This window comes from Adiantum capillus-veneris, chromosome 7 (assembly GCF_014529385.1).
Source record: "Adiantum capillus-veneris isolate H3 chromosome 7, ASM1452938v2, whole genome shotgun sequence".
Lineage (NCBI taxonomy): Eukaryota > Viridiplantae > Streptophyta > Polypodiopsida > Polypodiales > Pteridaceae > Adiantum > Adiantum capillus-veneris.
Window position 1 is genome coordinate 29,675,803 of NC_140937.1, and position 26,193 is coordinate 29,701,995.

The 26,193-nt window shown below is 41.2% G+C and overlaps 1 protein-coding gene across 1 annotated transcript; it reads left to right on the forward strand.

Annotated features, from left to right (window-relative positions):
• The first annotated feature begins 6,401 nt into the window (after positions 1-6,401).
• LOC147453623 (uncharacterized) lies at positions 6,402-9,057 on the forward strand. The gene is made up of 2 exons (XM_086515756.1): positions 6,402-8,604; positions 8,679-9,057. Exons 1-2 carry the CDS (start codon positions 8,085-8,087, stop codon positions 8,684-8,686), a joined length of 528 nt encoding a protein of 175 aa, XP_086371882.1. The 5' UTR covers positions 6,402-8,084; the 3' UTR covers positions 8,687-9,057.
• The last annotated feature ends 17,136 nt before the right edge of the window (positions 9,058-26,193 follow it).

Here is a 26,193-nt window from a genome sequence, read left to right on the forward strand (position 1 = left end):
AAATCGAATCCTCAGAAGAAAGATATAGGAGAACTGAAAGAAGCTGAGAACAGATTCCTAAGAGAAAAAGATTCAAAAAAGGAAAGGTCAAAAAATTGGGAGAACAAGGAAGTACAAACACCTTAACTAGAAATTCTTGATAATGAATAAGAATAAGGATGGGACGGGGTGCCGATAGCTAAAGACAACTAGCCAAACTATTTGTGGAAACAAGCTAGGGAAGAGAAAGATGGGATCTTGACTCTAGAATCGGCACCAATAGAAGAAGTTTGGTTTGGTAGATCACCCATGAAACTAGATGAACAATCGTTTTCTGGAGATTGAGGATCAAAACACTCTACAAAAAATGAAACCTTGCAGACACTACCGTTTTACTTAGGTGAGAATGAAGAGAAATCAATGGTCTGCAAAACAACAAAATTGGAAAGGCCAAGATAAACTTTGAATATGGTTAATTTAAAATCCATTATGTCAACATCAATTTAGTGCACAATCACTTTGGATGAGCTGCTAAAACTGAGACCACACCTAGGGGGAGATATACAAAATACCATCGAAGAATGGACTGGAACAAAGTGTTCTATGTACATGTTGATGCTTCAAGTTATGCCATTGGTTTCATCTTAGCCCAATCGAGAGAAGGAACAATGGATTTTCCTATGTCCTATGCTAGCAGACAATTAACCCTAGTGGAAAATAACTAATGCTCCCAGGCAATTTAACTTGGTGGAAAAGAACTATACAACCACGGAAAGAGAAGGTCTTCTTATGGTGTATTCTCTCCAGAAATTCCAGCACTACTTGTTAGCTAGCAAGTTTTTCTTCTTTGTAGACGATCAAGCCTTATTCTACTTGGTGAACAAGCCATGCAATATACGTAGGATAGTAAGATGGTTTATCATCCTACTTGAATGCGACTCACCAGCATGCAAATCACTTGTCAAGACTCACCATGGGGGAAGTAGATGATGACTTACCCAATGTATATTTGTTATCTGTGGAAATGATTCCGATATGGTTAGAAGAACTTGTGTCTTTAATGACTATAGCACAAGTGGATTCTCAAATACCAATTCCTTTTACACCACGATTGATTGAGCAATCAACTCTACATCCATTGTTGGCAGGAAGATTGTATCATAGAAATAAGGATGGAATCCTGATCTTGTGCATCAATCCTGAGGACCAGGATGCCTACTTGAGTCAAGCTCATACCACAATCATAGGTCTACACTTTGCACAAGACCAAACCCTACAAAGATTTACATGGTTGGGTGTTTACTGGCCTACCATGAAGAGAGATGTTCATCACCATGTGAATGATTACTCTCAACGTAAAGAAAAATCCGTCATACCCCACGCCACGTTATTTTAGATTTTAGTGACACCACAGTGGAGTAGATACCTGGTTGAGTATATGACTAATATAATATTCCCAAAAGACATGAGTAAGAAAAAAAAGAGCATTAGAAATAGAGATTAGAAACCAGCTCTATTGAAACAGGAAAGATCAATATCTCACTATTGGCCAATGAAGAGGAATACCTTCCTATTATGGAACAAGCTTACGCAGGTATAGCAGGGGATCACTTCTCTCATGAGACCACAACCAAGTCTATATTGACGGAATGCATTTGGTCACCAACTTTATTTGCTAACATGAAAGAGTATGTTCGACAATGCAATGCATGACAACAAGAAAGATGCCAATGAGAATGGATAACATGTCACTTCGACCTATGATGGGAGAACGTGAATTTTCTAAATGGTGTATAGACTTTGTAGGTCCAATACAACCACCACCTTACAAAACTTTGTCACAATATATTATTGTGGCAACAGACTACTTAACAAGTGGGCTGAGGCACAAGCCACCCAGAAGAATGATGCTAGAACCACGACTACATTGTTGTATGAATGTGAAGTTTACTAAATACGAACTTCCTATTGAGCTTGTGAGTGATCACGGATTGCATTTCTTCAATGAGGTGATAAAATATCTACTAGATGAGTTCATGGTATTCCATAGCAAATCTGCACCCTACCACACAAGCAAAACATACATTTTTTTTTTTGAGCTCTGTACTAACCAAAATTGTTAGTTCAAGCGAACGGATTGGGAAATGCACCTTCACTCTGCCTTATGGCCTTATTGAGTTTCCTTTAAAATGGCTTTGAATACGAGTCCTTTTAACTAGGTTTATGGCTTGGATGCAATATTTCCAATGGAATTCTTATTACCCACACTTAGAGTTGCAGCTGAGTTGGAATGGAAAGGGCATGAGTTGTCGGAACGACTTGAGGACTTAGAATGACTAGATGAACAATGTTTAGAGGCCATTGCCCATACATAGGCACAAAAAATGGAAACAAAAGCAGTTCTTCGACTTGAGGACTTAGAATGACTAGATGAAGAATGTTTAGCGGCCATTGCCCATACATAGGCACAAAAAATGGAAACAAAAGTAGTTCTTCAACTCGTATTTGATGACTAAAGTTTTTAAACCAGGGGATTTAGTCCTAGTATACTCATTAAAACAACATATACCTATGTTCAAGAAGAAGGGACATGGTCCTTTTGTCATTGAAGATGTTTCACCAAGTGGGGCTATCAAGTTAGCCACGATAGATGCAAAAATCATGGAAAACTGGATTAGTGCATGTCGACTCCGCAAATACAACCTTCCCTTAACTATTAAACTTCTTTAGAGAATGCATGCATCCAAAGAAAGGAAGCTTAAACGACAACAGGTTACTGAGGAGGCTCAAGAAAAAGCTTGCATTAAATTTCTAAAACAAAAAGCTACAAGAAAACCTATTCTCCAAGCTGTACCACCCAATACCCTCCACATTCAACCCTTTTGGTTGAGACTAATGAGGAGTGGCTAGGTGGTCGTGATATGTGAATCAATGTGAATCTGAACGACAATTACAAAGTTAAAGATTTCGTAGATACAAGATCCTGAGTCAATGTGGTCAATTATTTGACTTAACGCAAGGCAACTACTCAACCACTCTAGTACTCTCGAGCCACTGTCAAGGCATGCAACAAGAGCATCAGTCCAACTTTAGGGAAAATCAAGTTAAATATTATGGTTCGTGGATTCTCTTGCCCTCCTACTTTCATATGTATAGCGGATGAACACATGAATGAGAACCTAATATTAGGTTTTCCGTGGATGAGAACCTAAATAGAAATTCAAGATTGGGATGCCAAAATACTAGAGTTCACACTCAAAGGAGGACAACTAAAAGTTCCATTTTCCTATAGTAACGAGGAATGGAAGGAAGCTCTAGGTGATTTCCAATCAAACAAGTATGAGTCCTGATCGACTCCCCAAAGCAGACAACTCGGACTATGGGTACCAAAGACCCCACCGCAACTCAAACCAACCTCCATCAAGTACAAGTGGATACCTAAAGTCAAACCACCAACTATGATTGGACCCATTGGTTCCAGGCAGAACACAGTGGATGGTACATATTGCACCATAAAAGAACATGCTCAACTGTTATAGAGTCTACTCTACAAGAGAGTTCAACCACAAAATACCTAAACGGCCCTTGAGTACAATACTCAAGACCCACCTCTTGCACAACATAGCGTGTTTAACTGCATTGACATCAATAGCAATATAGGGCTAGTCAGGTCCATGCATGGACATGAATTTGTAGCATACGCAATGCACAACCAGAATACTCAGTTATTCTGTGGCAGAATGATGCAAGGAGGGGGGAGAAAATCTAAAAATGGACAAATCATATTGACTTGGAAAAGATACGGGCAATGTTTTGAAGTAGTTGTGTGATAACGTACGATCTTTCTTCATTATCCGATTCCCATGTAACACAATGATTGGGGAATGCAATGATTTAATCCCTTGATATGTGTATATATTGTACATAACTGTCAAAAGCCATATTTAGTGCAATTTTTACTTATATTGTGTGTTTTCGAGCCAACATCATTATAAAAATGGAGTAATCCACAAAAATATGGCCAAATAATAAATTTAGGAGTGTTTTAGTCTTTTTTGCGTATAGGATGGAATTTTTTGATTATTTATGTAAATTTTCTTTTATTTTTCTAATAAAAGCTAATAAAAGCCAAGAAAATAAAAAATAATGAGCAGGAATGTTAATATTGGATTCTGACTTCAAACACAAAATCTCAAAGGTCAATGGAACGACCAGAATTTTTTTGAAACAAATCCGATCAAAAAACTCTGCGGCCACTTCAACTCACTAGTCATCTTGAGCAGAATGAGACAAAAAGGTCCATGGATGTCAGTTTTCAGATATTTTTGATCCGAGAGTACATTGTAAGGCCTATTAGACTCACTAGTAGTCATTGGATAAGGGTTGTCAAAAAAGTCTAGGTATGTATAGTCCCTTGGGCCATATTTTCTCTCATTCGCATTCTAGACTTTAGAGGGACAACTCCAAGTTGTGGATTTTGGCAGCCTTCCACACTCTCCTACGCCCTATTTTTCGGCTCTTACTCACTCCAACCATGAGGGATAATTTCCTAACTATGTCTAGAAGAATTTTGGATATCACATTGTCAACTAAATAAGCAGTAGGAGGCACATATACACAAACCAATCTGGGAACGTTTTGGATCGGAACCACCAACATTGGCCACATCAGACCTCCAAATTGCACCAAAAGTGAACTAGAGGCTCTTCACTAGTAGGAAAAAAATAATTCTAGGGTCAAAGATGCAAAAAGTCCTAGAAACAATGACCTAGTATCTTTGGCACACCGAAGATAGAAGACCCAGATGGGGACCAAATTTCACAAATCTGTTGGGACTATCATGTTAGAGATTTCTGGAGAGTTAGGGTTCAATGAAAGTCCAATCATCATTGAACAACAAGATGACCATATCCTTACCATAAAGTGACATTTTGCACCACAATGCAAAATATTGATCCGTTTAATCTCAAACTCAAAGGGGGACACTCTATACCTTACAACAGAACCTTACCAACCTTGAGTGGAAAGACAGCTAAAGACTCTAAATCAAGCTCGGCTCAAAAGGGAACAATCAACCTAATTGGGGACACTAGCAAGTGCAAAAAACACAACCAAGGGCTTCACCCTACCGAATTAACCTAGTAGAAGCTATATGGGGCAAGATTAGGACCTAAACTGCATTAATTTGTAAAAATTATCTTAGGTGCACCAAAGATAATCTGCAAGGATGGAATCACATTTTGCACGCACATTCACCTGGTATGATTCCCTTACCTGTCATATAGCCCACATCAAACTAGTACACTCATTTCATTCATAAATACTCTCAAATGCATATTAACACACCAAATAGAGTCAAGTACACCAAAAACCTACTTTTAGACTATCAATTCAGAACCCAACTTCATGTGACATCAAGGTTCTACCCATCACATCCAATTAGGGTGTCAGAAGCACAAAACCTGCCCAACTTACTCATCTTTATCTTAGGCGTGCCTAAGATAAAATTGCTATAGGGAAGGCCTAACTTGCAGTTTAATGACACGAATATGTCTACAAGGGTCAAATAAATCACCCTAACAAGTTTCATCAAGTTTGGAATAGTAAAGTCCTATGAGTCATCAAAAGCTCTGAAAATGGTAAAGTGGACACATATTTGTGCACAATTCTCACCACAAGTGTCCAAAAGCTATCCAACTCCATGAATATTGCCAACAATCCATACAGTTCCTAATCGTTCAATCTGGCACAAAATTGCATGCAACTCCATCCAGCTGTATCTTAGGTGTTGGTGCACCCAATTTGTGTCGACACATGAAGAAGCCAGCAACAGGTGCACGACATTAGGCAGGATGATGTTATCGAACTTTGGCAGGACTTATATGCATATTGGAGCAAGTATGGTGGGGATATGTATGTCAAATGCGGAAAATTACATGTTGATGATGGTTTTCTGGAGCTCTACTAGCCAAAAGCTTAACGACATGTGTGCCAATTCGGTGGACAAGTTCACCGGGATTGAAGATTGTGATGGTCGTGGCGGTCGTCCCTTTAATCAAGGGAGATATTGGCACCCAAAGTCGTCTATGTGTATCTGCTTATGCTGTTTTGAGGCCATGATGGCCTTGGCACAGGAGCACGAGTTCTTGTGTTAAGGTATGCGGAGATATGCACAAATAATCGGCTGTGGGTTGCCTCTTGTGGGAAGGGGGTTCAAGTAGAGAGAATTTTTTATGAAACTGAAGGCATGCAGTGGCGAGCAAAGCAAGGAAAAATTTGCACCACTGGTTATGCTTGCATGGAGAGGATGGCCAAGCCTTGCATGGGAAAGGCCAGGTCTGCAAGCCACGTGGGTGGTCATCTGTCCAGATAGTGCTGCATGGGAGAGCAGGTGACGGGAACCAGGAGTTGCATGGGGAAAGGAAAGGGCGGCATGCAGAGCACTGGAGGAGAAAAAGTCGAAGCCCAACCAGTACGAGGAGGAGAGAAGAACGGCCAAGAAGGTGAGCGCTACAAAGGGGTTAGGCCACTTACACACCAAGGGGTGGCAAGCTCGCTCAAGAGAAAGGCGCCATCAGAGAGTAGGGGCCGCCAGGGCTTGAGAAGGTGAGCGTTGCTGAGGAGAAGCCGCTGGTGATCATGGGTGGGCTACGTAAGGCAAGGAGAGGTGCCATCTGAGAAGCAAGGGAGGCTTGAGGCCGTGACCAAGTGAGGTCCATCCAGGGCTGCCACGGGCAAAAAAAAGAAGCACCCAGAGAAATGCGCCACGCGGTGGCAGGCCAGAGTCGGGGTGCTACCTGAAAGGACAAATGAGTAGAGGGACAGAGCTGCCATGTGATACAGAGGGCGGCCAAGTACAAAGAGAACTAGGCCAGCAAGGGCCTATGTATGAGAGAGGGTAGGACCAAGCAAAGAAAGGTGCCATCTGTAGCGTTGGTCCGTGGTAGCGGTGGCTCCGGGATTGTGTGTGTATGAGAGAGAGTGGGAGGGAGATTGGTGAGCTATTCTGGGTGCGGTCGAGGCATGTGTGGCTTCTCGATGTGAGCGTGTTCAGAGTGGGTGATGGTATGATGTTGGATTAGTGGTACTGAGGTGTTTATGTGTGAGTGTGTGCAGCTAGTGGTGCTCAAAGGCGAGTGTGCACTCACAGTTTGGAGATTGTGTATCGGTGTGTGTGATTCTGTGTGGTTAGGGGGTGCGGGTTAATCCTTGGAGCGGCAAGTTTGGAGTGTGATGGATTTGTTTCCCCTTTCCATCAATGGTGGCCCCACTGAGGATCTATTGATTGCTCCTCGATGAAGTTTTAAAGCCTGAAGATGATGCATGATATTGAATTGGTGCTTGCTGGAGAAGAAGAGTCTACAGATTGGTTTTTCAATTTGGAGCTATACCTATTGCAGATGAAAATTTGTGGAGATGAAGCCAAATTGAAGGCACTACCATTAGTTCTACAAGGACGAGTAAAAGTGTGGTTTGAAGGATTGAAGGTGGCAGATCGAGAGTCCTTGCATGAGATTCGTAAGCAGTTTCTTGAAGCTTTCCAGAAGCGGGTTTCTCCATCGAACTTGGGTGAACAATTGAGCAAGCTGAGGCAAGATGTAAGTGAAGAGTTTGCTTTGTTTTTGGATAAATTTGAGTCTATTTGGGAGAGACTAGCTACTGTTACATGTGTGCAAAATGGAGATCGTTTCAAGCAAGAGCAGTTTCTATCCTGCTTGCATCCATGAATCAAGGAGAAGGTCGAGTGTGGTGGTGCAGAGGACTATGCTCAGATGGTCTGTTTGGCGAAGGTAAAGAGAAGGAAAGCAAAGAAGAAGTTGGAGATGGGCTTGTTGAAGCCTGCAATTTATGGGTATAGCTTGACAACGGAGCTTCATCACGTGGCAAAAGAAAGATCAAGCATCAAAGAGGTAGTTACTTTGCCATTGGTAAGCCATTTTGGTCATTTGTTTCAATTTGTACCTCCAGTTTGGTATGCTGCTATACAAGAGTCTGTTAGCTCGGCTAGTAAGGATGCTGTCGTGGTCAAATTGTGTATGCACAATGAATCAAATGAAGCTATGGATCAGAGCTCATAGGAAAAGTTTGAAGATATTGGAAAAACAATGGTCAAAGCTGTGCAAGAAGAAGCTAGCCAGGGGGTTGGGCAACCTTGCCCTACCGATTGTGTTGAGGAGAGGCAGTGCATTCAAGAAGGTGTGGACAATGTCAACATACCAGAGAGCAAGGTAATACATCATGGCTTTCTTTCTCGCTTAGCAGGTGACATGGTCGTACAAGAAGTCCTTGAAGAGCAAGTTAGTGTTCAAGCAATAGTGGTCAAGCAATCTCATTTGCTCTCGCATGAAGTGGTTGAAGATGAAGCATCAAAGGCTATGGAAAACAAAGATTTGCATGTTGAGTCAAGTATGAGGTGTATGTCATTTGAAGGACCTACAACAGAGGGTATGCTTGAGAAGCAGGTAGGCTTGGTTCTCCAAGAAGAAGTGCCATTGAAAGACAGGTTGCCAAAGGTTTGTGCCATGCTACTGATGGGCATGTTGCTGAAGGTTGCTTTGCAGGCAACTGTGTACCGATTGCAAAGCTTTTTAAGAGAAGGATATACTATGGAGGGCTCTCTAGCAGGTGAGAAGATCATGATGTATGGTGCAAATGCTTCACAGGCTTATTTTGTGTATGAAGTCGGTGTATGGATACAGGTTGTTGAAGATCGGTGCTACGCCAAGCTACACGAGAGGCTTGTTTTTAGGTTTACAGGTGCAAAAAACTGGTTGATTATGCATGTACTACAAACGGATGGCTATGCTCAATGCCATGTATTTGATCCTGGCGGAGGTTGCATCATAGTTGGGGAAGCTCAAGGCTTTCCATTTGATCCGAGGGGATTCTACAACTGATATAATCTCTCTCTCTATCTATCTACTACTTGTGTACATACTAAGTATCAGTTTTCTAATATGCAATCATCTCCTATCTAAATAATGCTATGCTGGAGCATGAATGCTCAATGAGGGGGTGGGCAATGATGGTGCACCCAATTTGTGTTGACACAGGAAGAAGCAAGCAGCAGATGCACGACATTAGGTAGGATGATGATATCGGTCTTTGGTAGGACTTATATGAATATTGGAGCAGGTACGGTGGGGATATGTATGTCAAATGCAGCAATTTACAGGTTGATGATGGTTTTTTGGAGCTCAACTAGCCAAAAGCTTAACGGCATGTGTGCCAATTCGGTGAACAAGTTCACCGGGATTGAAGATTGTGATGGTTGTGGAGGTCGACGTCGCTTTAATCAAGGGAGATCTCGGCATCTGAAGTCGTCTATTTGTAGTTGCTTATGCTGTTTTGCGGCCATGATGGCCTTGGCACAGGAGCATGAGTTCTTGTGTTAAGGTATGCAAAGATATGCACAAATAATTGGCCGCAGGTTGCCTCTCGTGGGAAGGGGATTCAAGTAGAGAGGATAATATAAAAAAAGAATTTTTTATGAAATTGAAGGCATGCAGTGACGAGAAAAGCAGGGAAAACGTTGCACCACTGGTTGTGCTCTCATGGAGAGGATGGACAAGCCTTGCATGGGAAAGGCCAGGTGGGTGGCCATCTGTCCAGATAGTGCTACATGGGAGACCAGGTGACGGGAACTGGGAGTTGCATGGGGAAAGGAAAGGGCGGCATGCAGATCACTGGAGGAGAAAAAGTCAAAGCACAGGCGGGAAGGTGAGCGCTCTAAAGAGGGGAGGCCACTTACACACCAAGGGGTGGCACGCTGGCTCAAGAGAAAGGCGCCATCAGAGAGGAGGGGCCGCCAGGGCTTGAGAAGGTGAGTGCTACTGAGGAGCAGCTGTTGGTGATCATGGGTGGGCTGTGTAAGGCAATGAGAGGTTCCATCTGAGAAGCAAGGGAGGCTTGAGGCCGTGACCAAGGGAGCTCCATCCAGGGCCGCCACGGGCAAAAAAAAAACACAGCCAAAGGAATGCGCCACGGGGTGGCGTGCCAGAGTCAGGCGCTGCCTGAGAGGACGACATGGGTAGAGGGCCAAGGATAGAGCTGCCATGTGATACACAGGGCGGCCAGGTACAAAGAAAACTAGGCCAGCGAGGGCCTGTGTATGAGAGAGGGTAGGACCAAGCAAAGAAAGGCACCATCTGCAGGATTGGTGATAGGTGAGGATTTTTCAAGAGGAGGGAGGTCGGCCAGGATTTGTAAAGAGGAGTTGGGGTGCCATTGGGCAGCCGTGCAGATCTTGGAGCAAGTGAAAGGAACTGAGGGCTGCAATTGAAGTGGTCGCCAAGGGTTGCTACAGAGAGTGAAGCGACCAAGCTTGAGGGGCTTGGAGGAGAAGGGTTGCCCTTGAGGGGCTTAGAGAAAGAGGCCTTGAGTGCAAAAAAGGAGAAGCCTGATGTTGCCAGTCCTGTGTGTTATCGTTATCACCATTGTACCCATGGTTTTTTCCAAAGAAGTTAGCTTGTATTAGCGTTTTTGACTATTTGGCTACCATCTTCTTGTCTGCTCGTCGTCTCGTGCATAACACCCGTGGTAGCGGTGGCTCCGAGATTTTGTGTGTGTGTGTGAGAGAGTGGGAGGGAGATTGGTGAGCTATTCTAGGTGCACTTTAGCCATGTGTGGCTTCCCATTGTGAGCGTGTTCACAGCGGGTGATGGTATGACGTTGGATTAGTGGTACTGAGGTGTTTATGTGTGAGTGTGTGCAGCCAGTGGTGTTCAAAGTTGAGTGTGTGCACTCATAGTTTGCAGATTGTGTATCGTGTGTGTGATTCTATGTGGTTAGGGGTGTGGGTTAATCCCTAGGCTATAGAGAGGCAAGTTTTGAGTGTGCTGAGTTTGTTCCCCCTTCCTCCTTTCCAGCGTGCCTAAGATAAATTTTGCCAAGATTGTGCTTTTTAGTGATTATTTGTGTCTTATTGGTTTCTCTACTTGATTGAAACTTACTAACTTGGTCTAACCAATGAATTGGATGTTGCCTTGTCAGGTTCACTCTCATCTACCTCGGGAAATCCAAAGAAGAAAACCATGAAGTAAAAAATTACGTAGCTTCCACCATACCGGTTAGAAGAAGACTCCCTCAAGGAAGCAAATGTCGCATGGCTATCAAAAGAACAAATTGAAAGTCAACATTTCACTATGTACCGTGTCTCATTCAAAAGCGCACATGGATATAAAGTTGAAGTTCATATGTTGCCAGAGGAATCTCAAGACCTTGTCAAAGAAGAGGAGGTCCGACCACTTTGGGAAAGAATTGGCCTTAAAGACTACCTTGAACTACAGCCTTGTGGTGTAGACTACAAGAGGGCTTATGAGCTCCTACATAGAATTACATGAGAAGGAAGGGTAACCATCTCAGGTTTGAATGACTCTCCAATAGAGGTGCACATTACAAAAGACCAAGTTGGCGAAGCCCTAAGGCTCCAAAGAGGTGAAAAACTTGCGAGAGACAGAGGGTTGCCCACAACCGGCATTTTCACCAGTCGGTCATCAACCTCCTTCTCAGATCTAAAGGAAAGAGGGATAGAGAGGGATCTTTGGCTCTATCATTAGCAATTTTAGTTTAATGCTAAAAGACCTCCCAAGTACACAGTCCCAAATCATGAAGTGTCCACATTCACACAAACTTCAAAGAGACAAGGTATGATAGAAGTAGACCACGCCCGCTATATTCACACCACTCTCACTCATGTGAAAAAGCCAGACAACATCACCTTCTTAGGAGCTCTAGAAGTGTTAAACAATAATTTCTTATCATGCTATCGGCCAGGAAAAACATCTACTACTTGTCCTAGAGAAAAATCTATGGCTACAGAATAGGAATGAAGAAGAAGAAGTGCAGATGAGAGCTCCACTAGTGCCGACCAGACCAAGGACTAGACTAGTCGATGTCCCTAGAGAAGAGACAACTACTGCAACAAAAGCCGATGAAAGCGAAAAGGAAGAAGAAGAGGCAGAGGAGGAAGAGACTCCCCTGGAAAGAAAGAAAAGAGAAAAAGGGAAAGCAAAGGTAGAGGACACAAAACAACAAAACAACCATGCCCTGCATCAACAACAGAAGAACACATCCAAAAGGCAGCAAGAGTAGAAAGAGAGAAAGTGGTCAAAGCAAAGAAGATGCATCAAAAGATCAAATCCAAGGACACCACCACAACAAAATCAGTCAATTTAGAGAGAAATCTTGTGAAGATGAAGTGCAACATCACAGGTGAACATGAAGAAAAGCTTTCAAGTGAAGTAAAGCTAGATATTTAGCTAGACAAGAACCTCATGTCTTTTTGCTCTTGGAAGAAATGTGACCAACCACAGCTAGCAGATGCTCCTAAATTTATTAGCATATCTAAAAACAAATGAGCACATTATGGGGAATCATTTCTACCACCATTCGGATATGTTCATAGACCATCATAGCCCAATTTCATTTGATGACAATAAAAGATATAGCAAATAACATCATAATGAGAATGCCGTTGGCCCAAAAGGTCCTAGAGAAATGGAGTTCAATGAAGATGCAATCGTCAAAGACAACCAAGAATGAAGGGCCAAGACTGGTCACCCGCGGACGACAACACAAAGACCTCAAGCACAATTCAAATTGAGATGGATGATAAAGCAAAGTTTATTGAAGATGATTCATCTCCATTGAATAGAATCTCCAAAGAGCCTAAAGAAAATCAAGAAATAGAAAGTGCAGAAAGTAACAGAGCAAACAACAACCATGAAATACATTGAGTAGGCCCGTGCCACTAGTAGAAGAAGTAAAGAAGAACAAGGTTTCACACAACTAGGAAGAAATAGGCAATCCAAAGTACAATCACTCATTGCTTGAATCAGTTGATGTAAGTCAAATAAAAAATCAAAGTCTCAAGCCACCTTCCGTAGAGACACATTTAGATCAAGGTAAAACCACAAAAAAACCAGGACAAGGATCTTCAATAGAACCTCCAATGTGAATAGCTATAGTTCTCAATAGTGAAAATAGAGCAAGTTTCAGATACAATGCTCTACTAAATAAAGAAGCAAAGTGAAATTTGGTCGTAGATAGTATCCAAATAATAATTAAGATCACTCCAGGTAAACAAGAAAGTAAAGCAATGCTAGGTAAGGCTCCGAGTCAAGAAGAAATGGCAAAGTTTCAAGTAAAGTCTTTAAAAGACATGCTTGCATATGTCATCCTTGGCTATCAATGGTTAGACAAACACAAATCATACAAAGAAGAAACAATGCTATTGCTCTACTTTCCAAATGGTAGCAAGCAATAGGTACAGGTACCATTAACGCTGGATTTAAATTTGTAGAAGTCACAAGAATCAATGACAGATCTTGCAGACAAAGACAAAGCTCAAGTGAACCATCCACCGACTAGCACAAAAGGTGTGACAGCATATGCCTATACATCAAATAACCCTCATGGATTAGCTTTGTCAAGAAAGTCAGGCTTTCAAAATTTCAATCCACCCAAAAAGACAAAGATATTTCAGTCCAAGTACTCAACAAAACAAAAGATACTCCAGTCCAAGTACTTGAGAAAACAAAAGAAAGTCAAGAAAGTTTTTGTTCAGAGAAGTTTAGTCAAATTTAGTGATCAAGTATGGATTGAAGATGGCAAGTCAACACAGACAGACAACACATAGTATGGATAGCATCCTAATGGAGCCCAAAAGAACAAGAGTACTATAGAGGTAGTAGACATATATGGGTACCAAAACCGTAGGTCAAGGCATATGAAGTAAAATCAAGACCCTCCTACGAAAGAAGGCCCACTAGATATCAACCTCGACAATATCCTAGGATGCCTAAGAAGCAGGTCTGCACTAGAATGACATCAAATTCTAAAGTCTACCACAACTAACAAGAGGATGTAGAACAAAGGTTGATTTCAATAAATCTTCCTCATCTTGCACAAAGATTCTCCACAAGATATACAAATATTTGGTTCCCAGTCAATGAAAGGCCAACTGCAATTTGAGACAAAATTGCATGAAGATCTCAGAAGCACTACAGGACCTCGAGATAGACAAAGTCATCAAAGAACCTAAGAAGGTAATGGAGAGATTTGAATTCCTAAGTCCTCAAATGCTCCGAGTCAAAAGGATTATAAAGACAATGAACAAAAGGCCTCCAACAACATCAAAGACTCCTTACAGTAGGCCCATGTGGAAAACCAAACGACTAATGGAGTCTTCAAAGTCAAATAAGGACAACTCAACCAAAAATGTTGCAGATTCCAAGATAAAATAGGTATGGAAAAACTAACCTTCAATGCCAACATGGTCCTTCAATAATCCTCTATTTGACAATTCAAGCTTAGTTTTCCTTGAAGGAATGTTTGTAGTAAGCTCAAGAATGTGAAAAGTCAAGTTGCTAGGGTTGAGCCACAACATGAGCAAAACATTAGTCTTAAAGCTTCAAGTCATATTAACCTATATACCAAGAGTCGTAGTTACTGGGCTTATGCTAAGGCTGTACGAGTTGAGCATACCTAGGTGTTGTATAAGATGAGCATAAGAGTCAAAGTCTATTAACTTAATCATGGTGGAGTTACATAGAGTCAAACACTCACGCACAGTGCACAGCAAGATGAGAGCACATATCCTTGATAACAAAAACCCTTCTTTTGCTTCTTGTTTAGTTCTCTTATGCTTCACATCAGCTAGTTTTTATGGGATTCTCCCCACACACGCACACCCACGTGTTCCAAGGTGAGTTGGCCTAGTGGTAAAGGAAAGGGGCTCTAAGCATGCCCACTAAAAACCCTTCTTAAAGGGGTGTCAGCTTGTAAAGCCAAATTTTATAGCTACACCTTCTATCTAAAGAATTTCTCAAAAGACTTTCTTGCATAGCATATTGTTTTCCATGTATTTTTATGTTTGCATATATAGGATTTTCCATCATTGGACATATGCATTACACTCTTTTTTGCTTCCACCTATTCACCTTGAGGATACTACAACAGGAATACCAATTTTCCATCATGCTAAATACATATTTTCTACCCTTTTATTTCCATATCCATCAACAAATATTCCCTTCAGTACTTTATTAATATTTTTTGCACAAATAAGTACTCAATAATGCACGTATCCCAAAGGCACTTTTTTACCTTTGGTCACTAGGTATTAGAACCTAATTTAGATCCTCACCAATTTACTTCTCTTGTACATACTCCCAATAAATAAACGAGAGCCTTGCCATTATGATTCTACAACGAGAAAATGCGACATCATCTCTCACCTCAACAGACAAATCTTGACCAATGAATCAACAATTTCAACAACAAATGAAGACATTCCATTGACAACCAATCAAAAAACTTCCACAACCTCCATGAACACTTTTTAACAGTGCCCAGAGATGGGCACTAAAATTGAAAGGGAGGAATGTTAATTGAGCCAACGTTAGTTAGCAGAAGCTACTAAAGACCGAAGCCATGCGAAGGCATAAATTGTGAATTTTCTCGTTGATTCGGGTAGTACGCATTGTTTTATGTCTCATAAGCTTGCACAGACTTTGAAATTGAATTCTGATTTTCACGCTAGGAGACCTGTAGAATTGGTTAATGGGAAGAAACATTATACACAGGGTCATATTCAAAACTTACCTTTTTTACTGAACAAAGAGAAAGATTCGGGAGAATTTTATGTTATTGGCATGGATGAACGGGATGTAATTTTAGGAATGGATTGGTTGGCTGCGAATCATGCATTGATTGATTGTGAGAGGGGTGAATTGGTTTTTAAAAGCAGAGATGGTAATGCAATTAAAGCTGAGGAGAGAAATACTAAATCACTTTTGATTTTTGCCATGAAACTTTTGAGGGGGGTGAGACAAGGGTATGAGACGTTTCTTGTGTTTGCTAACGAGATTAAAGAAGAATCTGAGGATAAACAAAAAGAGACAAATCCAGAATTTGTAGAGGATCTCTTACATGAATTTAAGGATGTGTTTCTGGACGATCTTCCTAGTATGCCTCCGCCTAGAGCGGTAGACCATGCCATAGATCTATATCCAGGAGCAACACCTTATTCAAGGGCTCCATATAGGTTCAATATTGATGAGCTTAAAGAGCTCAAGATACAACTTGATGATCTTTTGAAAAAGGGTTTCATTAAACCTAGTGTATCTCCTTGGGGTAGTCATGTGTTATTCCAAAAGAAAAAGGATGGTACATATAGGTTATGCATTGAATATAGGGGATTAAACAAACAAACCATTAAGAACAAATATGAGTGGTGCCACAATATTTTGAAAGGTGGTGCCACAATATTTGAGTGGCTCAGCCATTTTCAAAGGTGGCTCAACCATTTGAGTGGTGCCACAATATTTTCAAAGGTTGACCTTCATTCTGGCTACCATCAAATCCGCATTAAGGCCGAGGATATTCCAATGACTGCTTTTCGTACACGTTATGGGCATTATGAATTTACAGTTCTTGCTTTTGGTTTGACTAATGCACCAACAACTTTCATGTGATTAATGAATAATATTTTTCACCCGTATCTTGATGACTTCATTCTGGTATTCTTGGATGATATTTTTGTGTATTCTAAGAATGAAGAAGATCATGCATTGCATTTAAAGAAAACATTTGAGGTTTTGCGTGAATATAAATTGTATGCCAAAGCAAGTAAGTGTTCTTTTGCAAAGAATCAGATTGTGTATTTGGGAAGAGTAATTTCTAAAGAGGGGATTCACATTGATCTTGACAAAGTTAAGACTATTGTGAAGTGGCCAACACCTAAGTCATTAAGGGATGTGAGAAGCTTTATGGGTCTAGCACAATATGAGAGAGCACACATTATAGATTTCTCTAAGATAACAAGTCCTTTGACCGAATTGACCAAGAAAGAAAAGGGTTTTGTGTGGACTTCTAGCTGTGAGACTTCTTTTGAGACCTTGAAGGCTAAAATAGCATAAAATTGTGTTTTAAAAGTTCCTAAGATGGGCAAACCATTTGTTGTGTCCTCTGACGCTAGTGGTGAACAGTTAGGTTGTGTTTTGACACAAGAAGGAAGATTGGTTGCATATGAGTTTCAAAAATTAAGATGACATGAATTGAACTATGCAACACATGATCTAGAATTGCTTGCTGTTGTTCATGCATTGAAGCATTGGCGTCATCTTTTGCTTGGCTTAAAATTTGAATTGCGTATCATCAAAGCTTGAAGTATATTTTCACTCAGCCATTGTAAAATAACAGACAAAGAAGATAGATTGAATTGCTGGCTAAGTATGAATTTGGTTTGAAGTATTTGTGTGGAAAAGAAAATAAAGTTGCAGATACATTCAGCCGTAGGCCCATGTACGTGTAATTTGTTGACTGTTGTGCGGTCTAATTTGATTGATGATATACATGCTGAAGTTGAAAATGATTCTTTTTATATGCCTATTTTGAAATTCTTGCGTGAAAATATTGGTGAGATGTATGAGAACAGATATCACTTGTATAAGGGAAATCTGTATTATTATGACCGCTTGTGTATTCCTGTAAATTCTGCTTTTAAGAGTCAAATTCTGCATGAGTGTCATAATTCACCTTTTTCTGGTCATCCTGGATTGAATAAGACTTATGAAAAGATTAAAAGTTCATTCTTTTGGCCGCGTATGAAATTGGATGTTAAGAACTATGTGCGTGAGTGCTTTCAATGTCAACAAGTTAAAATTGAACATAAGAGGATGCCTGGTGACCTTCAACCCTTAAACATTGCTTTACAGAAGTGGGAGTCTATATCCATGAAATTTATCATTAAACTTCCTACTACTCGTGGAGGGTATGATTCGATCTTTGTGGTGGTAGATAGACTCACAAAACAAGATCACTTCTTTCTTGTAAAAATAATTGATACTGCATTGACCATTACACGCTTGTTTGTGAAAGAGATATTTCGTTTGCATGGCATACCCAAGACCATAGTGTCTGATAGAGATTCTAAGTTCACTTCTCATTTCTAGAGAGCGACTTTTGACTCTACAGGTACCCAGTTACACATGTCTACTGCTTTTCATCCTCAAACTAATGGGAGAAAAGAGAGAGTGAATCGTATTTTAGAAGATATGTTACAAATGTATGTCAATGAAAACCAATCTAATTGGAATGAATATCTGCCTTTGGTTGAATTTTCATATAACAGTTCATATCATTCATCTATTAGGATGACTCCGTTTGAGGCAATGTATGGCTATAACTGTCCCACACCTATTAATTTTCTTAACTCAAGGAATAAGGTAGAACTGTCACGTGAGAGATGCTTGAGAAAAAGGATAGCGAGTTGGGCAAAATCAGGGGGAATATTAGAGAAGCTAAAAAGAGACATAAATTGTATTATGACAAGAAACATCGTGTTGTGGAGTATGAAACTGGTGATATGGTTTTCTTAAAGGTTATTCCTGAGAAGTCTCTTTTGATAAAAAACAATCTTATATGAGACCGGTTTACTACATAAGCAAAGTGAAGAATCATGCCCAAAATTCTTGGCATGAGATCTAACAATTGGTTTGGGCATTAGTATATGCAAAAAATTTTGAAACCTTATCGCACTTGTAATCCTTTTGTGGTGTTGACATCATGTAGTTTATTGCCTCATCACTAAGGTATCCTAGGAATAGTCCTAAATTGCAGAAGTGGATACTTAGTTTACAACAATTTGACATGAACTTTACTAAAGAGGATAGTGTGAGAGAAAATATGATGGATATTCTCACTTTTAAAGAGATTCATGCAAATAATGAGTTGAAGAAATATTTGGAAAAGAAGATAGTACCAAGTCCAACTATGCATGCAGAGCTTCAAGATGTAGAAGGCACCTTGTACTTTGATGGGGCTTTGAAGAGGAGTATTCATAAAGGCACTATTGGTTATGTATTTGTTGATAAAGATGGAAATGAAATCTGATTTGGAATTCAAGAAGTGGATGTAAAGAGTAATAATGAGATTGGATATGAAAGCCTCTAACTAGTCTTGGAAGAATGTATCAAAAGGCATGTAAGGAGGCTTCTAATAAAAGGTGATGCTAGGTTGATTGTGTGGCAAGTACATGGAAGCTAAATCAAGAAGGCGTGAAGGGATAGATTTTCAAAGTGAGGAGGTTGTTAAATTATTTTACTTCCTTTCAAATATGGCATTTACCCAAAATATAAGTGTAAGAGCTCATGAGATGGCAGAACAAATGTTTAGAAAGGATGTGCATGCAATGAGAATTAGATAGCCAAGGTATCTTGGAAGGGATTCTCTCCATGAGGAAGAGCATGAGTTGCAAACGTGTTTTGCGAGAAAGGGATTGACTTCTCAGATAGGCATGTAATCACAGAAACAACTATGAGGTACGTTATCGTGCTGTGGTACGTACATATTGTGAAATTAAAACATTCACCTCACTTTTGATACTTCTCGATGCATGGAAAGAAAAGCAATAATGTACATATTGTGATATATGGTAAAGCGGCTACTACGACCACTATTAATGTGCATACCTATCCGGGGAATCGTGGCCCTGGATGTGGAACCTTTGCATGATTTACCACTTGATAAGATTTCTAATTTGGTTTAATAATGTAGATATTCCAAGTGTTTCATGGTGGCACACTCATCTCGCCTATAAAGACTGATGCGGGCAAAAGCTACTGAAAATAGCAGCTAATAGGTGCCATTGCAAAATTGAATGGAAAGTGACCCAAAATGTTATATTGATAAAAAACATGCTTATCTATGCTTTTTATTCTTATGTGAGTGATCCCACAAATTTAGGGATTTTTTTTACTCCGTTTGGGATTTTACGCATCAAAAATGACGTTTTTTGGGTCAAAAATGAGTTGAAAATGTCCTAGTTTTGGTCCAAAGTGGAAAAATGGCTTAAAGTTGACACATCGGCTGAGAATACTGTGGGTAAGAGAGAGAGGGATGCTTTTTACAGAAAACACCTGCAATTTTTCTCTGTTGTGCAATTGCTTCCATGGTTTTCTATGTGTAGGGCAGTCCCGCCTCTTGGAAATCTTGTATCTGAGCTTGTGAGGGAGTGAATTAGGGTATTCCCTGATCAAAATTGTGTGTGGGCTTCACTTTAGAAGCTCTTAAATCTCTGCAAATTCAGACAATGGTCGCCATGAAGGCGGAAGCTCATGTATTCCTTTCATCTGTTTGAAGTTACGACTATGTAATTGGGGGCGAGGCTACATGATACCATGATAGAGGTTTGGGTTTTGATTGAAAGTTGTGCTTCTATGAGAGTTGAAGTTTCATGGATGAAAGTTTAGTATTCTTAATTTCTCTTTTTAAGTAAAGTTGGATATGAATTGGTGATCATTTCATCAGAAACTTGTCTACGAAAACAAGCAATTTCCAAGCACGATAAGAAAGAGGGTTTGTGACTTTGCGGTCACGAACTCTCTTATTTTTCTAGTCATTTATAGAAAGAGGGTTGATGATTGTCCACAAAAAATTTTCACAAAGTTTTTGTGACTCTTATCTCACGAACTCTCACAGCTAGATCGAGGTTTTGCACCTTCCCAACTAAACCGCACACATTCCGACATTTTTGGTGAACCCGACGCAAAGGAGCTCGGGTGGGAGCGATGACAACTACAATAGGAGAATATGTTTTGGATCAGATTGAGGCAATTATGGTGTATGGGGTGGATAATGACACAATAGCCGAAGGGGAGATTATATCGATGCTTCAACAGGTCTCGAGTCATATGCACGAGCATGTAGCAAGACTCAAAGAGGAGCAACTTGAGGAAGCAATAGATACATCTATGCATCTTGTGTATGATGAGAGGAACTTGTTCAATGGGTATGACATATTTGGATACCTTGAGGTCTATGGGCACAGGATGGGATGTCACAATGTTTCAGAAAGTAAGATGATTGAAGTGTTTGAGCAATTAGTGGTGCCAAAGATGAGTGTCCGTATTCGAGAGACTCAGTTAAAACATGGGCAAAGCTGGGATGAATTTCAAGTAGCTCTCAAACATGAGTATCCTCATGAGATTTTGGAGCAAGATCTCTAGTTTCAACTGCATGATTCAATGTGTTTTTTCGATGTCTTGGAGAAGATTCATGGTGCCATCCTAGATGATTGACTTAATGAGCCGATTGTTGAAAATTTGCATGTCACACTAGAGCATACAACTCATAAAACTTTTTTGCAAACACTCGTCACTACAATAGATAAGTGTGTACAACAACAGAATAAGCAAGTGAAGTCAGTAGATGAGGGCATATTTGATGACAGATATGGAAAGCCATATTATGTAGACATGGTTGAAATCAAGCAGGGTATCTATGAGTATGGGAACAGGCAAGTCACCGAGGATGTTGGAAAGCCTGTGTTCAAAGTTCCTGAGCTATTCCAAGCTAGCTTGCAAAACCAAGCTAAAGAGGGTTTGAATCACGAGGGTATTCCACAACGCAATAGAACGTGTATATGAGTTTGATGTACAATTTACAAACTTTCTAGTTGAAGATGAATGCAAGTTAATAGATGCCATGCTACTGCATCAAGAAGAATCAATCTGGGATATAAGAGGAATCAATGTGGGTATAAAGGTAAAGACGATACTTCTTATACCTTTTGATCCACAACACTAAATTTGGGTTTCTTGCAAGCTTGCCATACTCAAATTGCAGTAGGAAAAGGTTATGGGACAGGTACAAGATCTAGTGATGGGAGCATGGCTCGATGAGTAGCTGAACTGTATGTGTTGGGCGTAGCTGGAGAAGTAGCAGCGGGAAAGAGAGCTTTAGTGCGCCTATTCTCGGGATGATTTTTTCCTTATCAATCGCAGAAGCTCACTCTGTCTGCCAAATCCTCCTTTTCATTTCGTGCATTTCTGCTTCCTCTCTTTCAACCTCCTCTGAGAGTAGCGCTAGATTTCCCCGCCTTGATGAAGTCATGTGGCAGAAAGGACTCGTCAACAGAGTCAACCTCATTGGCCGCATTAACCAGACTGTGAACATCAAGTATCTTGATTCTGGCAAGATTGTTGCCGATACGTCGATCGAAGCACAAGTACTTGATGAGCTTCATGCTCGTAATGGTATGTCGTGCAACGCGTTATTTCGAGGACATGTAGATTATGGAGGAGGTGATCCAAGCACTAATCTGGTAAGAGAAGATGCAACAAGAGAGCTTCGCTCCAAATCCAACAACTTTTTCTTGCAATTTAAAAGCAAGTGGCAGCACAACAGCAATCCAAAAAGGTGAAACAATACATGAAAAGCTTGTGTAGCGTCGAGAAACGCTTCAATGTCTTGAACAAATGCGACTTGAAGACGTTATGCCAAATATTGTTATGCTAATCTGAACCCTAAAAGCCTGTGGAGACGAGGAAGCAATGCGAAAAGGAATAGGAACTACATGATCAGGTTTAACATGAACTACATGATCAAGATTGGAAAAATAGACACATGTTGGCACATGCCCGGAGGATGTGCAGGTTTGGAGGGGGTGGATGTTGCGTAGTTGCACGTTCATGCTAAAAAAAAATGGGCAAACTGCTCTTTAATGTATACTAGTACGGCCGGCTCTCCCCCTCTCTCCCTCTTTATCTCGTGCAAAGGGGCTTGTTTTTGTTTTGGACTTTAGCCTTCAGGTCGCAGATTGCGACACGTGTAAAGGGCTCCCCCTTCCGCCATATTATGTTAGTAGATTATTCCTCCTCTTTTGAATTAATTTCAGTTGATACCGCCTACTACGTCTACTGATGGAGTGAAGTGGAGTGCTTGTTGCTTGCGGCAACGGCGTGACAGGAAAAGAAGCCACTTGTGGTGGGATGGGATCTCATCCAGCCTCTCGCCCTCTGCCTCCACCATGACGGCCATGTCCAGGAAGATTTGATGCGGTTCCACCAGGCTAAGGCTCTTGCAAGTGCGTGCAACGGAAGGAAGGAAGAGGAAAGGGGGGAGAGAGAGAGAGCGAATTTCAATATGGCGCACCATTCGTTGCAGCCTGAGTTCGAGAAAAGCTGAACATCGTGTCAGGCTAATTCTACTTCATCCTTGAGTTTCAAGAAAAGCTGAACAACTGGTTTCTCACCACGATGCAGTTACAGACTCACTGTGGAGAGAGAAAGAGAGAGAGAAAGGGAGAGAGAGAGTTGCAGGTGACGGCCGCTTTTTTTGGAATGTAGCCTGAATCAGCTCGCAGTTCATGCCGCGTGGAAAGGGCAACCTTGGCCGCCATATTATGCTAGTAGATTTATAATTGCAAGTGCTTTGACTAATATGAATGCCTATTATGATGATCTCCTGAAAGGCCTAAAAGTTATTGATGATGACTTTCTTGTATGGAGTCTCGTGCCTTGGAATGCATTAATTATTGCAATATATGCTCACTAGAGCCATGTGATTAAACTCTCGAGACTCTTATTATTAGAGCATAGATGCAAACGAGAGGCTTTACATCTGGCGATTGGCAGCTACCGGGCACTCTTACCGGCTGCCCACATTCTCAAGTGCTTCCTCTAATCTAAGGAAAGATGATATTGATACCAATTTCAAGGAAATCGGGGCAGTAGGACCAGCCCTAGGTTTGCTTTTGCTATTTAGCAATTTGAGGTGCCTACAAGGTTATCCTCCATGGAGATTTTGACTCAGTGAATACAATAGGAGATGCATTGAATCAAGGTATTAATGGTGCTTGCTTGATGCCTTGCGAAAGGAAGGAGTGCATATCAGTAGAATTATTATGTCTTCAAGATGGGAAACTAGCAATTGTTGAAGCTAGCAATCGTTGAAGCTGCTAGAAATATATGCCTTAAATATTTGCAATCAAGTGCTTCTTGTTCAAACAAGGTCATGCGTCGTCATGGGTCATAGGTGCAATGGAGGAGCGACTGGATGAGGAAGGGCTATGCAAGGGAGATTGGACCCTCCAACTACTTTACCCAACCGACTCCAGAATCCCATCACTAAGCTTGGGTACTAGCTTTAGAAAATCATATGGTTGTCACCAGGATTTGTATATATTTGCAATGCTCATGATCAGTGATTAGGGATCATGCCTTTGTGTATATCTACTTTCATTCAAGTGATTTTAGTTAATTGTCTCTTTATTCTCAACTACAAACTCACATAGCTACGGACCCGGTGTCTTCCCATCATTGCACGCAACACTTCTTGACATTTCTGGTGAGCCTGACGGAAAGTTGCTGGGGTGGGAGTGAATTGATCTATACAGTTTGTTAGCTATGGATGAAAATCCAAAGACCCATGGATGCACTTTGATTTTGCAATCATGCAGATGTTTCAAGCATTTGCCATGTATATGCAGCAACAACAAGCAGCAAAAAAGAAGCCAGATTTCAACCACAAAAGCACTGCAGTCCATTGTGAAGAGAATTGACCAGTTTGATGAAAAAGACATCATAAAGTATCTACGAGATTATATGAAGAAAATGGAGTTGCATCGAGTGTGTGCGGAGGACATGGTCCGAAGTTTTGAGCTAGTTTGTGTCCTAGAGATCAGAGACCGTATTAGGGCAATTCAAAATGCTCATGGAAGAAATTGAGAGGAATTCAAGATTACTGTAAAGGAAGACTACTTTATGGAGGACTCTGAGAGGGTGACAAAAAGAACTTTCTTAGAATAGGTTGCAAAGCCTAAAGAAGGGATTTTTGCTACAGAGCTTCTCAGAGGGTTTGAGCGACACTATGCTCAACTATCACAAAATGAACAAGTTTCCTTGGATAAGGAGAAGGTAGAATGTAAGGACATGAGTCCTATGGGCAAGGCACCGGCATGGCTAGACAATGTGTACGCTAGGGAGAGCCTATAAGATAGCACGGTTGGGTGGAGACTAGCGCACGCATTACCATCGCTCTCTCACTAGTATCCAAGCTATTTTTGGGAGGAGGCTGAAAGCGGCTTGCATGTGCGTGCGACACCCTGCTTTTCTTCCACGTTTCGCAGACATCGACGTTCCCATTGTGCAGCAAAAAGAAGGCATGCACAGTTGTATGTGCGAGCAGTGCGTGGACAGACAGCGGCAACCGACCGCAGCCGCCCCATCTACACCCTCCATAGCGGGCGACCAAGGCAAACTCGACCGGGAACTCAATGGCACCGAGACTCCAAAGGCTTTCGTTGGCGCCGTCGGCTACTACACGCGTAGAAAGGCCCACTTAACCCTTGCATGAAGGAGGGTTGAACCCACCCCATGAGGGTAAGAGGCCAACACTTTACCATCAAGCTATTGGCCCTTGTTGTGTATAACAAAGAAAGATAGTCTACTTGTGTTGAGAGGAAACTAGAAGGAAAGGGAAGCTTCAAACTTCAAGGAAATAGCTTTATCCTTCCTTTTCACTTCTTGGACGAAGGCAAGTTTTCTTCCAAATTTTAAAAGAAAAATTGTATGCCTTTCAAATTTGGAAAGAAAAATTGTATGCCTTTCAAATTTGGAAAGAAAAATTGTATGCCTTTCAAATTTTAAAAGAAAAATTGTATGCCTTTCAAATTGAGTTGAGCCATGACATCATCCAAGGACTATAATTACATTCGCCATCAGGGCAGCCACCCCCACCAATTAGACACCTCCTCTGCGATACACAAGTCTTTTATTTACCGATGGCTAAGATTTTCCCTTGTCCTAGGCATTCCACCTGCTGACAACAAGGCACAAGTAGTCCTAGTCCAATCCTCCGAGTGTTGCTTGAGCCCGAGCGTCCATATTAGCACTTTGCTTTCTTGAGTAATTTATGCAAAGCTTGCCACCTCGAAACCTCCTTCAAACACACGGCGATTCCTTGTCTGCCAAACATTATGTAAGAAGAAGTATCTGACTATTTGAGTGCTGATGAGGAGGGCAGGACTTCCTGTATTCTTGCCTCCAAGGAAAAGGTCAGTCTTGAAGAAACTAATTTTCCATGTTCTTTCGATCCACTTGCATATTTTCCCTGCGAGGCCTTTGATAGTTGGGCAGTCCATAAATAGGTGGGCCAGATCTTCACTAGCATCCTGCACCCCAAGCATCGATTGACCCAATCCCTCTCTCCTCAATCTTTACCCCCGTCGGTAGAGCACCCCAAATCACCTTCCATAGAAAGACCTTCATGTGCTGTGGAACCTTTGGCTTCCATATGTTCTCCATTACTTGCTCCCACCTTTCCTCCGGCCATTGCTTTTTCCACAGCTTGTTAAGGGGGCTAGACCAATTCTTCTTATGCGTCATTGCCTGATATATGCTTTTAGGATGGGGTTTCCATAAGAGACTG